Genomic DNA, 16,686 nt, shown 5'->3' on the forward strand with positions numbered 1-16,686 from the left:
GGACCCTCCCCCGGCGGCTCGGCCGCCGCCCTGTCCCAAGCTCCTCTGCGGGTAAACAGACATGGCCGGCGAGGGAGATCCGCAGGACGCTGCGAACAACATGGGCAATCACTTGCCGCTCCTGCCCGGTAACCGTCCGGGGCCGGTCCCTGGCGGCGGGAGGGGGCGAGGCCCGAGCCGTGAGCGGCACGGCGGGGCCGGGGAGGCGGGCGGGCGCTATGGAGCCGGCGGGGCCGTGCCGGAAGCGGCCGCGCATCGGGCCGCCGGCCAGGGACCCAGTAGCGGCGCTTCTCACAGCGGCTCGGTCCCCCGGGTTGGGGACGAGGGTTTGGAGGCCGGGGAGGGGGGTCTCCCCCAAAAGGCAGGGACCCCATGCTCTCCATCCTCCGTGTGTCCAGAACTTGGCTCCCAGGAAATGGTCTGAAACTGGGTCGGGGGAAGAGCGGGGGACTGGGATAGAGCTCAGCAGCCCAGACTTTTCCTCGACTTCTTCCCTTTGATAAGGGTGACAGCTACCGTGTATTAACTGTTTGCCACGTCACGGGCCTTGCCATAAGCGCTTTGCATGCGTTTCTCCGTTTAATTCTCCCCACATTTCTTTTCTAATCCTGATTTGGTGGGTGAGAAGTGGATTGGCAGATTAGTGTGTGACTTGCCCAAGGTCACACAGTTGCAGGGCCAGGACTCCTATCCGAGTCTGTCTGCATAGCTGGTGTCTCTCAACCACTTCACGGCCAAGACAGTATTTGGTCTGTTCTTAGGCACATAGTTCAAACACATGGTAGAACAAGCTTAATTAGAGATACTTAGGACTCTGATGTTAAACTCAGTTTTCTCTCTCTTTTATGTTTTGTGAAAATTTATACTTTGGACTTAACGTTGGAATACTGGGTAGAAAAAAAACCTGGAATAATTGTACAGTTTTGTCGTGGAAGGCTCTAGACAGGAGATGCTTTCCAAGAGGTGTATCAGCCAAACTGAGACTATTAGCTGAGTCCCTTCACTGTGTGTCAGGAAGTATGTTAGGTGTCCTGGAGATGAAAAGAGGTATGATACACAGTCTGATACTTGAGGGGGTTTATCATCTGTATGAGCCTCCTGAAAATATAACTAGCAGAAGACCGTTGATTTAGGCCAGTTAAGCAAATGCTCTTACCCTCCATCAGAGGGAGGGATTGTTCAGGGCCGAAACGGATTGGGGGAAAGCCCCGTGGGGTGTACTGGAGACATCCAAAAGCATATAACTTAGGATAGGCTTGCAGAAGATAAGGCCTGGAAGCTTGGGTCGGAGTGTTGGGAATCTTGCATCTCTTGCCAGTGAGACTGGGGGTTTCTTCCGTGGGTTGCAAAGAAACAGTTGTGGGTTTCAGACCTAAGAGAAGCTGTGCTTGGAGGACTAATTTGCCCACTGGGAGTGGCGTGGGTTGGAACAGGAAGAGACTGAAGGCATGCCCTCCATATACGAGGGACCTTTTCCAGAGAAATACATCAGGATCAGACTCAGTGATCGATGAGGAAGCAACCTAGCCGAATTGAACTTGACTGAAGACCTGAGCTGTTTTTTCAGAGACATCAGCCCTGCTCTCTCTGTGCCAAAGCCAGCGTGTCAGGGAAGATGCTGATGTTCTGTTGGCATCCACAGGGTGCTCCTGCATGAGATGAGTCATCACACTTCACCCTGGAAGCTCTGAACACTCAGTGTGTTTTGTCAAAAAAAAATCGGGTGCGAAAGGGCTCAGAGAGATTGTCAGTACGATAATCCTGCTTTTGCAAAGCATGAGTTTTATTTGTAGAAACATTGGATTGTCCATACATCCATGTAGAATGAATTGTTTTGAAGAGTAATCCACTTTAAACGCTAAGGAACTAGCTTAATATTTAAGATTCGAAGAATCTGTCCCAACCAAACAAAACACTAATAGATACACAGCCAAGTGGGGGAAGTGGGTTTCTGCCCTATCTATGAGAAAGACTACTTTGTGTAAGGAGATCATTTAGAGACGAAGTTGGAACAGTTAACATGTAAATTTTAAAATTATGAATTCTAGCCTTTAAGCTAAAATTTGACCTTTTAAACTCTGTGTAATAGAGCAATAGCGTGTCAAAATGCTTAGTGAAAACCATGGTGTCAGAATTGTGAATGCAAGGAAGTAGATTCAGAATATTTCATCGGTTTAGATTTTTCTTTGTTATCTCTCGGTCTCTTAATGAAATTTATTTGTGCTTAGGAAAATTTTGTATGAAGCTTTAAAGCACGGAACATTTGAATTTAAATTGAAATAATTATGTTCTCTTTGACAAAGCCTTATATCTAAGGAATTTATAAGAATTAATAGAGAGTCCAAGGCAGTTGCCATGTTGAAAAACATTTATATTTTCTTGTCAGGGACCTAGCTGGAGGTGGTTTGATTTAAATAATGATATGCACAAAGGAAAATAACTATTTTGTAAAGACATTTTATCCATTTAGAAGTTTATTTTGGGGGCTTGCTTGCTTTATTCCTTCTTTCTTTTCTTCCTTCTTTTCCTTCTCCCCTCCTTCCTTCCTTCTCTCCCTCCCTCTCTCCTTCCTTCTTTCCTTCCTTCCCTCCTGTCTTCTCCAGAAGCTCTTTAAACGTTTGAAAGAACTTTAGAGATTGTTCTTGTTCATGCCTGTCATTTTTCAAATGAGGGAACTAAGGTTTAATCAGGTGGGATGAATTGTCTGAGGTGTCAAAATTAGTTCCTAGCAAGGGAGAAGAGATAAACCTCCTCTGCAGAAGAATTTCCAATCATTTATGCAGGTAGTCCCCCTTCAAGGAGGTGGAACATAATCCCTGCTCCTTAGATGTGAGTTGTCCCTAGTGATTTGCTTACAAAGAGTACAATGGGGAAAGGAGGGGGAAAGTAGCTTTCCAGTCAAGAAATCTGACTAACACTACCTCATCCAGGTGATCAAGGTCAGCTTCAGTAGTTATAAGTGACATCGGTAGTGTGCACCCTTGATAGGACATGATGAAAATGGCTCTTCACCTCCCTAGGCTTCCTCCCCAAAACACAAATCCTAATTGAGGGACATTCTACAAAAATGCCTGGCTAGTAGTCCTCAACACTGTCAAAGCCATCAGAAACAAGGAAACTCTGAGAGACCATCCCAGCCCAGAGGAAGCTAAGGAGACATGACAACTGAATGTAATGTGGTGTTCTGGATGGGGTCCTGGAACAGAAAAAGGATATTAGATAAAAGCTAAGGAAATCCAAATAAAATGTGTTTAGTTAACAGTAATGTGCCAATGCTGATTCCTTAGTTATGACAGATATACCGCACTAATACAAGACATTAGCTATCAGGAAATGGATGTGAGGTATACAGGAACTCTCTATTATCTTTGCAACTTTTCTGTAAGTCTTAAACTATTCTAAAATTAAATGCTGATTTTAAAAAAAGTAGTTGGTGGCAGAGCCCAGCCTAGACCCCAGCCCTCCAGCTGCCTCTTCACAGTAGTGTCCAGATTCCCAAGTGTGTGTGGTGTTGACAAGAACCTCTCTTTTCATGGGCCCAGAATCCTCATGAAGGAATTATGTATTTGAAAGGGAACATAGCTTTTACATGTTCATGCATCTGTTTTGTTTTGTTTTGTTTTCCTTATAATATTGTACTTTTACAGCAGAGGATGAGGAAGAAGATGAAATTGAAATGGAAGTTGAAGACCAGGATAGTAAAGAACCCAAGAAACCAAACATCATAAATTTTGACACTAGTCTTCCGACATCACATACAGTATGTAATTTTGTAACAGATCTAGTATGATAAATACGTACATTTAACTGTAGATGGAAGTTCTTGAAAGCGAATGACTGCTTTTAGCATTACTGGAAATTACCTCACACCAGAAGTTGTGGATGAGGACGTGGGCTCTTGACAGTAGATAAGCAGTCTTCAGCTGTAATTTTTAAGCGGTTTGATACCATGTCTGTTACTAGCTGTAATTCTTTGAACAATTGGTGCTCTTCTTACGTCTTTGCTAGTAGTGGGGCTACTAAAGTACTTCTTATTCTCTGTACCTACTGGGTCCCAGGGTGTTGTTTAACATTCTAGCATTTTATACTTGTCATTTATGCTCTTTGGACATAGAGATGTCTAGCTTAGTCAAAATCAAATATCAGGTTGGCCAAAAAGTGCCTTCGTTTTTTAAGTGAAAGTAAAGGACATTTTTCATTTTCACCAAGAACTTTATTGAACAGCGTATTCACCCCCTTTTGTTCCACTACCTTCTGCCATTTTTTAGGCAACTTCATAATTCCATCTTCCCAAAACTTTTTATCTTTTTGAGCAAAGAACTGTTCCAAGTGCCTTTTACAGTCTTCCAGGGAATTGAAAATATTTTTCCGTTAAGAGAATTTTGTAAAGACCAAAATAAATGGAAATTCGAAGGTGCAGTGTCTGGTGAATATAGCAGATGAGTCAGAACTTCCCAGCCAGGCTGTAACAGTTTTTGCCTGGTCATCAAAGAAACATGTGGTCTGCGTTATCCTGATGGAAGATTATGCATTTTCTGTTGACTAATTCCGGACGCTTTTCATCGAGTGCTGGTTTCAGTTGGTCTAACTGGGAGCAGTACTTGTTGGAATGAATCGTTTGGTTTTCCAGAAAGAGCTCATAATAGAGGGCTCCCTTCCAATCCCACCATATACACAATATCACCTTCTTTGGATGAAACCGGCCTTTGGTGTGGTAGGGGTGGTTCGTTTCGCTTGCCTCACGATCTCTTCCATCTGCATTTTTGTACAGTATCCACTTTTCATCGCCCGTCACAATTTGTTTTAAAAACGGAACATTTTCATTATGTTTCAGTAGAAAATCACATGCAGAAATATGGTCAAGAAGGTTTTTTTCACTTAACTTATGTGGAAACCAAACATCAAAATGATTCACATAACCAAGCTGGTACAAATGGTTTTCAGCGCTTAATTTGGATATTTTGATAATGTCGGCTATCTCCCACGTGGTATAATGTTGATTATTCTCAGTTACTGTCGATTTGATCGCTGTCAACTTCAACTGGTCTGCCCGACCGTGGAGCATCGTCCAGCGAGAAATCTCCAGCATGAAACTCCGCAGACCACTTCTGACACGTTCAATCAGTCACAGCATCTTCTCCCTACACGGCACAAATCTTTTTTTTTTGCGTTTCAGTTGCATTTTTACCTTTCTTAAAAATAATAAAGCATACTGTGATGAAAATGTTGCTTTTTTTCTTCCATCTTCAATATTTAAATGACTAGACAAAAATTCACCAATTTTGATCAGTATTTTTAAAAAATGCACGCTGATATGACAGCTGTCACGATACAGTCTAACAAGATTGTTTTGAGTGAAGTTGAAGACAACTAAGCGCTACTAGAGTCTTATGGAAAACAACGAATGAACCTTTTGGCCAACCCAATATTTTGAACTTAAAAAATGCTCTTGAATTTTTATGTAGGTGAGAGATTCTTCACAAGAAATTAGAAATTCTACTTCTAGGAGTCAAAAATAGATTTTCATGTGGGAGCTGATACAGCAAGTTTATTATTTAAATATTTGTACCCTCTGTGTATGTTTCCTTATGCGGATTTGCTGTTCAGTCTGTTGAACTTGTGTTTTTGTTCCATATCTGTAATGACACTGACCCCGTGTGTGTTCCTCTGTAGTATCTGGGCTCTGACATGGAGGAATTTCATGGCAGGACTTTGCACGATGACGACAGCTGCCCGGTGATTCCAGTTCTGCCCCAGGTGATGATGATCCTGATACCCGGGCAGACCTTACCTCTTCAGCTTTTCAGTCCCCAAGAAGTCAGTATGGTGCGGAATTTAATTCAGAAGGATAGAACCTTTGCGGTGCTTGCATACAGGTAAAATCTTAGAGCTAATTGACTTAACAGTCTCTCGTGCAGTCCCAGGAGAGGTGGTTTTAAAGCCAAAACTGACTACTGTTCTGCATGCACAGGAGATGGGATGAGGTTGGGAAGGAAAACATTCGGATAAAAAGTGTGAGAGTGCAAGTTGGAGTATTTCGGTATGATCATTACCATCTAAATCAGGCTTTACCTTTCATACACATTTGAACTTTCTGGTATGTGAAAGGTTTTGTATCATTAATATTTAATGAAAAACATTTCTAGAATCTTATTTTCAAGAACTATCTTTATTTAAAGAAAAAGAGGGCTTTACATTGTAACGTAAAGGATTACTTTTACAAAAGAGCAACTAGTTATTTCACCGTCTCAAAATTCCTAAGCAGTCCTTTTACAGACCCGCGCTAAATTGAAGCTGAATTTGAAGTATCCCATGACAACTAGAGGAAATCAGTGGTAGAGGCAGGATATCCATACAGGAAGGTCCCCCTCCCGCCCCTGCCCCCCAGTACAGTGCTGCCGATAAGCAGCAGAAAGGATGGTCTGCTGAATAAAAAGAATGTTTGGTTTGGGAAGCGAGAGTTTAAAGTCCTATCAGTCCTAGGTCATTTTCAATGACTAGCAATCTGTTCTTTTCCTAATGGGCTCTAATTGTACTTCCTGAAGCCCCTTTATATATCTCAATTCCCTGTGTGATTCTAAAATAAATAATATTAAATAGCTTTGCAGTGAGAGCCGATTGCTATAAATTGTTTTCCCATGTGTATTGCTTTTGTCAACTTTGCATATCTGAAAACTAAATGTTCAAAACTGTTTCCTTTTTAAAATTTACCTTGGAAGTAACGTACAGGAAAGGGAAGCACAGTTTGGAACAACAGCAGAGATATACGCCTATCGAGAAGAACAGGATTTTGGAATTGAGATTGTGAAAGTGAAAGCAATCGGAAGACAAAGATTCAAAGTCCTTGAGCTCAGGACACAGTCAGACGGGTAAGAAACACGATGTGTCTTAAAGCTCCTTGAACATCATAAAATGAAATGGTTTTCTTATATTTTTTCTGTTTTGCTGACCCTTCACATTTTGTGACTTTTAACTAGTTGTTCTTTTCCCTTTGAAAGTATAGCCTAGGGGTTTCCAACTTTGCTGTGCATCAGATGCCCTGGGAAGTTTTTAAAACTATAGATGCTTGAGTTCCAACCTCCCCTCCCATCCCTAGAGAGCCATCAGTCTGGGAGTGAGGCCACAGCATCTTTTCTGATGATTTCCAGGTGATTCTACCATCCCTCTAGGTTTGGGAACTGTAGTGTAAACCCTACAGGCAGTGTCATGTGGGGCGGGGCTTCTTTGGGGCTGAAGACCTCGCTTCAGATTGAACAGCGTGGGAGGTCAGAGCCTGGTGAGCTGCGTGTGGCATCCCTGTGCTTGGGGAGCCATGGCGGCCAGCCTGCCACCTCCTTCTGGACTGCGGAGGGGCGTTTACACCGAGTGCCCGTCTCCACCGTGAGTGTGCTCTCACCCGTAACAGATCACATACTTAGTAAGTGACCAGGAAGCACTTGTCATCTCTGTGCCTTGTACAGTTTAGAAATTCTCTGAGTGTTCTGTTTCAGCAGTCACTATTCTGGCGTGGCTCTCACGGTTAGGGTTTTTTCACAAATTTAAGGAATACCTCATTTTAAAAAATGCAGTTCACCTTTACTCTTAAAACAAACAAACAAGCAAACCTCCAAAAAAAACCACACAGCGTATTGTCCTCAACACTGCATGTTTCCTTTTATAGGAGTGGTTCTTAACTATGGTACCTAAAAATCACCAGTGAATCACCAGTGAAGTCTTAGAAACAGATTCTTGGGTCCCCCCAGCCCTAGTGAATTGGTCTCTTATCTGCAGCCACGGTTGAAGGTCTTGTCAGGTCTCTGTGTTGCACAGGTAACGTCTTCCGAACGCGTGGGCACTCAGAGGGATCTTTAAAGATTTAAAAAAGAATACGAGCTGCCTGTGGGCAATAACTTTTTGTCTGTGTTGTTCACATAGTGGGCATTCATAAATATTATTGAACTATGAAAATATTGAGGGGTCAGCCACCCTTTGGAGCTTGAGAGAGCATAGAAGAATGAGGGGTAGGGTGCCAGAGCCCTCGGGGGGGTTAGTGCTACCCTCCTGGTGACCCCCACCCAGAGCATTCGCTGCGCAAACCCTCCCAGCACTGAACACAGTGTACTGTCATTATAGGGTTGTGTGTGTCTCCCTCGAGGCGAGCTGCTCAGGACAGTGGCTGAGACTTCTGTGTGTTCTGCATTTAGGACCATCAGTGTTACGTGAATGAATGAAAGAGTGTCCCCCTGAGGGCTCTGCATTGAGACAGTTAGCAAGCTGTTTTGTTGCTGTGGATTTTACTAACAGTTCCATTTTTAAAGTACTTACTATCCTCATGCTTATAAAATTTTGAGTATTTGTGAATACTGTATTCCAGAAACCATAATGGCAAATTGACTTGGGGAAAAGTATACTTCTGAGACTGTCGACATCAGTGACTTGTGATTGTGGACAACTAGTTTGAACACAAGATGGCAATAGACCCTTAACTGTGAAAGCAAGTCAAGGGATATACCTTTGACTCTAGTAGAGATGAGCGTGAAACTGATAGGGCCAGACAGGACTGGGAAAGGGCCCATTCTCTGTAGTATCCCTGAGACCCACTGCCACAGCCTCTCACAAAAGTGAGTCTGTCTTAATTTAAAAGACCTCCACGGAGTGAGAATCCTCTGTCTCCACTGCCCTTCTGGTCCTGTCACTACCTTCACTGGAAATGGTGACACAGAAGGAACTATGGAGATAATCTAGTGCAAGCTCCTCTTTTTTCAAATAAGGAAACGAAGTGCTAGAGAGGTAAGTGACTTGCCTAGGGTCATACAACTGGTAGGCACCAGCTGGTTGGTTCTAGGTCCCTGACTTCCAAACCAGTGCTCTTCCCACTAAGCCTGGATTCCTCCATCGCACGTTTGCACCTCAGGCCAGTTTCCTTTTCTTTAGTAATGCAGTACCAGGTAATAGTCATTTGTCTTCTACATAAATGACTCTTCATATGTAAAAAGTATACTGCTACTTTTCCAGAGTGAGTCTTTATTTCTGTGGCATCTTCTGAGCACGTGGAAATTTATTTGAAAAATTAATAAAAAAAAAAATAGAAGTGTATCGTTGAATCACTGTAGGACTCTTCAGGAGTTCCTGAGTATTTCTTACATGTAGAGAGGAAAAGGAGATTAATACTCTATTTGGAATTACAAAAGAAGCTCTCTTACCTGTCATAATTGAGATGAATAATTTTTAGTGAAAAGGGTTAATTAAAAATAGAAGTCATAAAAATTTACACATACATATCTTAAACATTTTATTTTAACTTAAAATATATAAATGTCCCTTCATTCATTTTACGTTTGATGGAAAGACAGGATACTTTCTTCGAATTGGGTCTGCGGATTAGAGATGGCACTAGTCTTTCTTGCATTAACAGCTTTCACTGTGCATCATCTATCTGCAGTTTATACCTGTAGTTTTTCTTCAAAGAGAGGTTCTGAAGATACTCACAAGGCTGTCTGAGCACAGAAGCCTTGCAGATTTGTGCACTTTTTTTCTTACCATTAGAATTGTCTGAACCTAATTTGAAAGCATTTTTTTGGCTCAACCTAATATTCATTGAAGCAGTTTTAATTTTGTACTTATATTTTATCAGTTGCTATAATATTTATATAAACTATCAAACAACAAGATTCTACTGTATAGCCAGGGAACTATATTCAATATCCTGTTATAACCATAATGGAAAAGAATATGAAAAAGAATATACACATAGACGCACACACACACACATATATGTGTGTGTGTGTGCGTCTGTATGTGTGTGTATATAACTGAATCACTTTGCGGTACCTCAGAAATTAACACAACATTGTAAATCAACTATACTTGAATAAAATAAAATTTAAAAGAAAACTTCCACTTCAAAAAAATATTTATGTAAATTATGCAACTGTAATCACAAAACAACTGCCATAAACAGGTCAGGAAGAAACAAAACTAGTTTATGTTACAACCAAAACTCATCTGCTGGGAGAAGAAGCAGCCGTGTGCAGCAGACCCTGGGCGGGCTTCAGAAAAGGAACAGAGACCAGTGCTTAACCCTGTGAGGCAATTCAGACATCAAAGTGTCATAAGTTTTTGTGGGTTGAGACAGTGGTTACAATGAAAGACCACTTTAGAATTCCTAAGCATGATTAATAGTGAAGCAGAGACTTGTAATATTTTTGTAATTATTTTGTAATATATTTGACTTCATCAGTCTGACAGTGTTTTGTTCCAGCGTTTGGATGTGTTGATACCTTCTGCATTTGAAAAGGTATGCTAGGAGATTAAATGGCTCATAAGACTGTGGTTCGGAGGTACAACCTTCCTCTTGGCATTAATTCATGATGAGATGCTTGCAATTGTGATATTCTCAAGTAGCATTCTAGAATGATGACTTTACTGGCATGAGAGTTGAAATAATTTTTAAAGTAAAAAAAAGATAATATGATGGATATTTTGATTCTTTGCATATTCAGGGTAAATGCTTAGGAATGAGAAAAGGAATGCACATAGAAATAAGGCTGTGTGTAATTCTTTTGTCTTATCTAATCTTATCCATGTAAATGGGTTCTTGATTTCTCTTCCTTTCTCTACCTACTCCTCAGGTTCGGTGATTTATGAGAAGGGATAGATGTAAGAGTCGGGCAACGTAAAGAGACGGGGCAAGGGGAGGGGTGGGGTGTGTCTAATGATGTCTGAGGAATTAGAAGTTATCAAGATATGCATAGGGGTTGGTTGTATATTGATTTTTTTAACTTTGTTTCATTTATAGACTATCTGAAATGTAAAAATCTCCCTTTCCATTCCACAGTGAGATAAAAAATCTTAGGTTACCTTTGGTTTTAACTTTGGTATGATTTATGAAATACAGTATCTTTTGAAAATTTCTTGTATCATAATAGCAAATGATGAGTATGTTTAAAAAAGAAAACTTTGAAAATCTTAGTATTTAAAATTACCCATAATGTTTAGAAACTTAATAGTTGGAGTTAAGATTATCTAAAAAATGAACAACATGCCTGGTTCTCTTTATTTCAGAATCCAGCAAGCTAAAGTGCAAATTCTTCCTGAGTGTGTGTTGCCTTCAACCATGTCTGCAGTTCAGTTAGAATCCCTCAATAAGTGCCAGATAGTTCCTTCGAAACCTGTCTCACGGGAAGACCAGTGTTCATATAAATGGTGGCAGAAATACCAGAAGGTGAGAAACTTCTTTTTTATGCCTCTTCAAAACAACAAAGACAGGTTGCTTTTTTCCTGTTTAAGAAAGAGACACAAACAGCTCTCATGATCTCCTTCCCCAGACTCCTTCTGGACAATACTGTAGCCGCGTTTGATCGTGCTCGAGCTTCTAAAAATTTCATAGGCAGCTGTTTATGTAAAAGCAGTTTGCAAAAGTAGTGAAATGTTACAGTACTGTGAGGTATTCCAGCTATTATGCCTGTAAGTTATGTATTAATTAATAACTCGTGGTTTTAAGTTCTGCAGGAGTCTCTTATTAGACTGTGGTCAGATGAGATGATTGGCTCTTGAGTCATCAACGCTTTACCTCAGAAAAAGCGTTTGGGAGAGTACACAGTAGTGAAGTACGTTTTGCTCCTTCTGGACTTGCGAAAGGAAGATTTTTTTGCTCTTGTACAACACTATTGACATCACAAAAATTGGCTTGAGACTAGGTGCTCTTTAAAAGTATTGCCTGTTGGGGCATTAATTCCTGTGTATATCCTTTTGGCTAGATCATTCTTTCTCTTAGAAAAAATACTGATGAAGCTTGTTTGTACGCATTTGTGAGATGTATCAGTTATGAGTATAAAATACCTAATATTTATGATTTCTACCTAAAGGAAAAAATTTACCAGTTTCTAAATTTAGAATCAGTTGGCTTTTTGAGATTTATCTTTTAAAAATATGGAAAGACAATTTTCATAGTAACCTGAAAAATCCTGTGCTAATCATCGTTTACTCTTTGTCATGTAGAGTAGTGAAGTTTTTAATTTTGATGTAGATGAGCATAGGATCCTAATTTGATGTGATTAGCATATATTATTCATAAGAGGGTCTCATACACTAGTCACTGTACCTCCACTTTTAGTGGTCTTGCAGTAGAAGTCGTCCAGTTTCCAGAGAGAGCTTTGTGCAGGATGGGTGGTTGATGGGCAGCAGGCTCATGACTGGCTTTCTGTAGGCTCCTTGGTCTCGTTAGTTTGTGTTTCAGCTCACCAGTCTGTGTCATGAGATACTGTGGCTTAATTAGTGTTTCTAAGAAGATTCTGATGAGAAAGTTTAATTAGACTGCTTAAAGTTTCCCAAGCTTTGACACTAAAATTTTTGAAGGTTTCAGAATATTGATACTGCCATAAGTTTACAGTAGCTTTTGTATAGCTGTGCAGTACTCGTATTTTCAGACTTGATACAGGCACTTTAAATATACTTTCACTCTTGTTTATTTTAGCAGTGGAACAGTGGAAGGTTGTGCCGTCCTAGTCATTTTCAGTGTACCTGCTGAAATCAGTACGTGGAGGATAGCGCTGCCGGTACGGGGCTCCAGGGGGCGGTTTTGGAGCGTGTGGAGTCGCTTAGTGCCTAGCGGTGAGCCTGGCAGTGGGTGGTGCCGAGACGCGGTTCTTCGCTGGGGTAACCGCACCAGGGCGCGCCTCCACAGCCTCTCGGTATTTAGACAGCTGTGTATTTCAGTCGCTGGGTACGTTTTCAGGAGGCAGTATTTTGATTTATATCATAGTTCTTCCATACCAAGATTTCTGTTAAAAACTCTTAACCGCTTATAAATCGTAAGTTAACTCTTTGCACAGCTCTAAGCATAGAGTGAGAGTGATTGGAGTTAATTCCTGACTTAAGTGCTCTGGACGACTAGTTCTGCGTTCTCTTTGCAGGTCCTTGCCATCTTAAACCTGAACTTGGATTAGGCAGATAAAACTTTGTACATGTAATTTTTGTGTGAATTACTGATTAAACTCCTCCTATTCTGTGGTTAAAGCACCTCCACGTGTTCACATTGAATTCAGAATTAGGCCTTTGCAGCTGGGTTGTCACTGGCTCAACAACAGCAAGGAAGGACACATGTGCAAAGGCCAAGGAAGCACATTTTTGTTTGGAACCAGATCTTTTGACCTTGCCCTGTTGTCTTATTTCTCCAGTAATTCTGGACTCTCAAACATGAGCCCTCAGTTATCTTCACATTCAGAGTTGCCAAGAACTAAACAGAAGGTGCTAAGGAATGAGAGAGACATAAAAGGTTTTCAGAGATAGAAATGCCTCATCCCGTGTATTTTTCAGATCGTTCAAGGGGTTCCCTTGCTTAAACTTTGGGTAGAGTTTCTTAGGTTCTGAAATTTGGATCTAGATCACTAGGCCAAGAAAAATTGCTAGCTGATCTATTTTGGACTCCAGGTGCCCTACAATCTCTGTTCTACTTTAGAGAGACCACTTAGAGCCATCCTGCTGGCATCAAAACGTGGAGTGGAGCAGAGGGAAGGGATGGCAGATGACACCAGTGGGAACTCCACGGGCCCTGGTGCCGTCTCAGTGGGTCGTCCTATTGCACCCGTAGCCGGACACTAACTTGCGTCACAGCACTTGGCTTCAGGCAGATCTGGGGCTCGGGTCAGCCCTCTCTGCAGAGTTTATTTACATCTGACTTGTGCATCTTTGTGTCTGAGAAGTGGTTCACGGGGCCAGAACTGGGAGATGCTTAGTTGATTCTTAAGCCAACTCGCAGTAATCGGGTTGCCACACACTTTTCCACCAGAGAAGATACTTAAAGGGTCTAGGAGTGGAGTGGAGTCTTCCTGACATGTATTCAGTTAACCTTGAAACTGTGTGCACACCTCTCTTAACATTTGCCATTGAAAACTAAAAAATCCAAATGACAAAATTATTTACGCTTCTGTTATCTTCCATCCTGACAAGGGAACATTGGAGAAGATGTCCCTAATGATTAAGGAGTTAGGCCAGTATTATCAGGAAGCACTCTTCCAAACCCACTTCTATCTGGAAACCTTCCTCATTCAGTGATTTGATCTTTGAAACTCATGTTTACTTATTTCCTTTCTTATCACAGTGCCTTTCTCTCTTCACTGGGTTTACTGAAGTGGGATTCCCTGAAAGAGAGGAAAGTGTTGTTTCACCTACTTGGAGTACAATGTGAATGTTTCTAAGTACACTCCCTGCTTGCCCAGATTATCTATCTACTTGTTCATTTATAAAGCCCTTCTATGTTAATCAGAAAAAGAGTATGAAGTATAAAAAGAAATCAAATGTGGGAGGGCTTCCCTGGTGGCGCAGTGGTTAAGAATCTGCCTGCCAACGCAGGGGACACGGGTTTGAGCCCTGGTCCAGGAAGATCCCACATGCCATGGAGCAACTAAGCCCGTGAGCCACAACTACTGAGCCTGCGCTCTAGAGCCCGCGAGCCACAACTACTGAGCCCACGTGCCACAACTACTGAAGCCTGCACGCCTAGAGTCCGTGCTCTGCAATAAGAGAAGCCACCGCAATGAGAAGCCCGCGCACCACAACATAGAGTAGCCCCCGCTTGCCGCAACTAGAGAAAGCCCACGCACAGCAACGAAGACCCAACACAGCCAGAATAAAAACAAATAAATAAATAAATTTGTTAAAAAAAAAAAAAAAAGAAAGAAATCAAATGTGGGAACATATTAAGAAAGTGACTGAAGCGTATCCGTCTGGTCTCTGCTAAATTTATAAGCCATGGTTCCTCCTGCTTCTCGTACAGAACAGGGAGGAACTGAGCTAACTCAGAAGGGGGAGGCCCCAAACAGGAGTTCACAGGTTAGCTTCTCAGTCTTCTTCCCAAGTTTCTTCATGAAAATACAGATAAATATTCTAACTTCTTTCCTTTTTCTTACGTAAAAGGATCCATACTGTCCTGCACCGTCTTCTCTCTCAAGAGTGCAGGAGATTCTTCTGTATTCGTTTTTGGAGCACTGCTTCCTTCTTTTGAAAGCTGCACAGTATTCTCTGTATGGATGCACTATAATTTATATAACCAGTCCCCTCTGGGTAACAGACCTGCACTAAGTGCTGTGTACAAATGACCTTTCATACAGGTGAATATATAGGGCAGATTTTGAGAAGTGGGGTTATCGGATGTCAGGGCAACTGCACTTGTACTGTTGACAGGTGTTTTCAAAGTACCTCACTAAGGAGGTTGTTCCTATCTGTGTCCTGATTGTCAGTGTTTCACCAAGGCTTTAGAGTATCCAGGTTCATTTTTGCTGATCTGATAAGTAAAGTACAGTATCTTGTTGGAGGTTTAATTTGAATTTCTCTGAATATGAGTGAGCTGTGTGGCATTTTGTGTTTAAGAGCAATCCATATTTCCTTTAGTTGGAATTGTCTTCATAGTCTTCGCCCTTCATTGATTGCTAGGAGTTCTTTACACATTAGGAAGCTTATCCTTTTGTCTGTGATTAATGAGTTCCAAACATTTCCTTTAGTTTGTCATTTTTTTTGTCTTTTAACTTTGTTTTTGGTGTGCTGTCATACATAGTTGAATTTATCTTTTTTTTTAATACTTCCATATTCTGAATCATAACTAGAAATACTTCCCTGTGCAAAGGAGTCTTCATTCTTTAATAAAAGTAAAACATGTCATCTTTTACTGCTGATTTCGTTGTCTTTAATGATCAGAATGTAAGCTTTGATCCAAGTGTAGTTTGTCCTGCTATGGTTTCAGTGCTCCTTTTTCCAGGTAGCTCCCCGTTGTCCTTTGACCATTTTCTGAGAGGGTCATATTTTCCCTTACTGAGATGCTACCTTATTATAGACCAGATTCATGTTTTTTATTTTATTTTTTCTTCTGCTCTGTGATCAGTTTGTTTATGCCTCACCAGGATACTGCTATAACTGTGGAGAGTGTATAATTTTGTAAGTAAAAATATGACCAGTAACCCCTCACTGCTCTTCTCTATTCAAGGTTTGTTTGGCTACTACTGCTTCTTAACTTTTGCACGTGGCCATTAGAATCTGTTGTTGCCTTGTTCCAGGATAATAATAGTAGCAGAAGGAGCAATGATATTTGTTGTCTATTTTTATCGTAGAGAGAAGAAAAGTCTTGAAATCGTGGCTGTGTGTATTCAGGGACTTCCTCAAACCAGAGTAGTGATTTCCCTGGCATACACCTTAAGCTTATAGTTGCCCATCTGCCATTGTGAGCTTATAAGCCTTGGGATCAAGAAAAAGCTCGCCATTCCATTCCAGTTCTTATAAGCAAGTAGGATTTGATGAAGGAAGGAAGGAAACAAAAACTTGTTTCAGAAATTCAAAAGCTTGAATTATTTGGATAAATTTTTATCATTTACATTGTTGATTGTGATAGGTGTTAATACAACAAACGACCACCTTTGGTCACTATGTAAACCAGTGGTAACATTTTACTATTCACACTTAGCCTTTCACATTACTCTTCCAATTTCATTGCACTTCAAAGAACCATTTAAGTGGAGTTTGACATTTTTTGAACATTCTACATTGTTGGGAGGCAAAGCCGAAGCTATAGTTATGAGGCTTAAAAATGGAAAAACTGTGATGGATTACCTCCACGTAACAGACAGTCATTTGAAGGGCCTTTCTGCCTGCTTTCAGGAGTAAATCCTATTCCTGGAGCAAATACTACTTCATTGGAGAATCAGTCATTGGTCACTT

At 41.1% G+C, this 16,686-nt stretch overlaps 1 protein-coding gene across 5 annotated transcripts in view; it reads left to right on the top strand.

Moving 5' to 3' along the window:
- Positions 1-16,686, top strand: part of CRBN (cereblon) — a 27,319-nt gene continuing 10,633 nt past the window's right edge. For 3 of the 5 annotated variants that reach the window (XM_057554525.1, XM_057554524.1, XM_057554528.1), the window contains exons 1-5: positions 17-128; positions 3,648-3,760; positions 5,674-5,876; positions 6,720-6,869; positions 11,044-11,203. In XM_057554525.1, coding sequence (XP_057410508.1) covers positions 62-128; positions 3,648-3,760; positions 5,674-5,876; positions 6,720-6,869; positions 11,044-11,203 — 693 coding nt within the window. In that variant the 5' untranslated portion in view covers positions 17-61. Of the gene's footprint in view, positions 129-1,642; positions 1,724-3,647; positions 3,761-5,673; positions 5,877-6,719; positions 6,870-11,043; positions 11,204-16,686 lie in introns of all 5 variants that reach the window. The other 2 variants (XM_057554527.1, XM_057554526.1) reach the window with 2 other exon arrangements.

The sequence above is a fragment of the Balaenoptera acutorostrata genome, chromosome 10 (genome assembly GCF_949987535.1).
Source record: "Balaenoptera acutorostrata chromosome 10, mBalAcu1.1, whole genome shotgun sequence".
NCBI classification, from domain to species: domain Eukaryota; kingdom Metazoa; phylum Chordata; class Mammalia; order Artiodactyla; family Balaenopteridae; genus Balaenoptera; species Balaenoptera acutorostrata.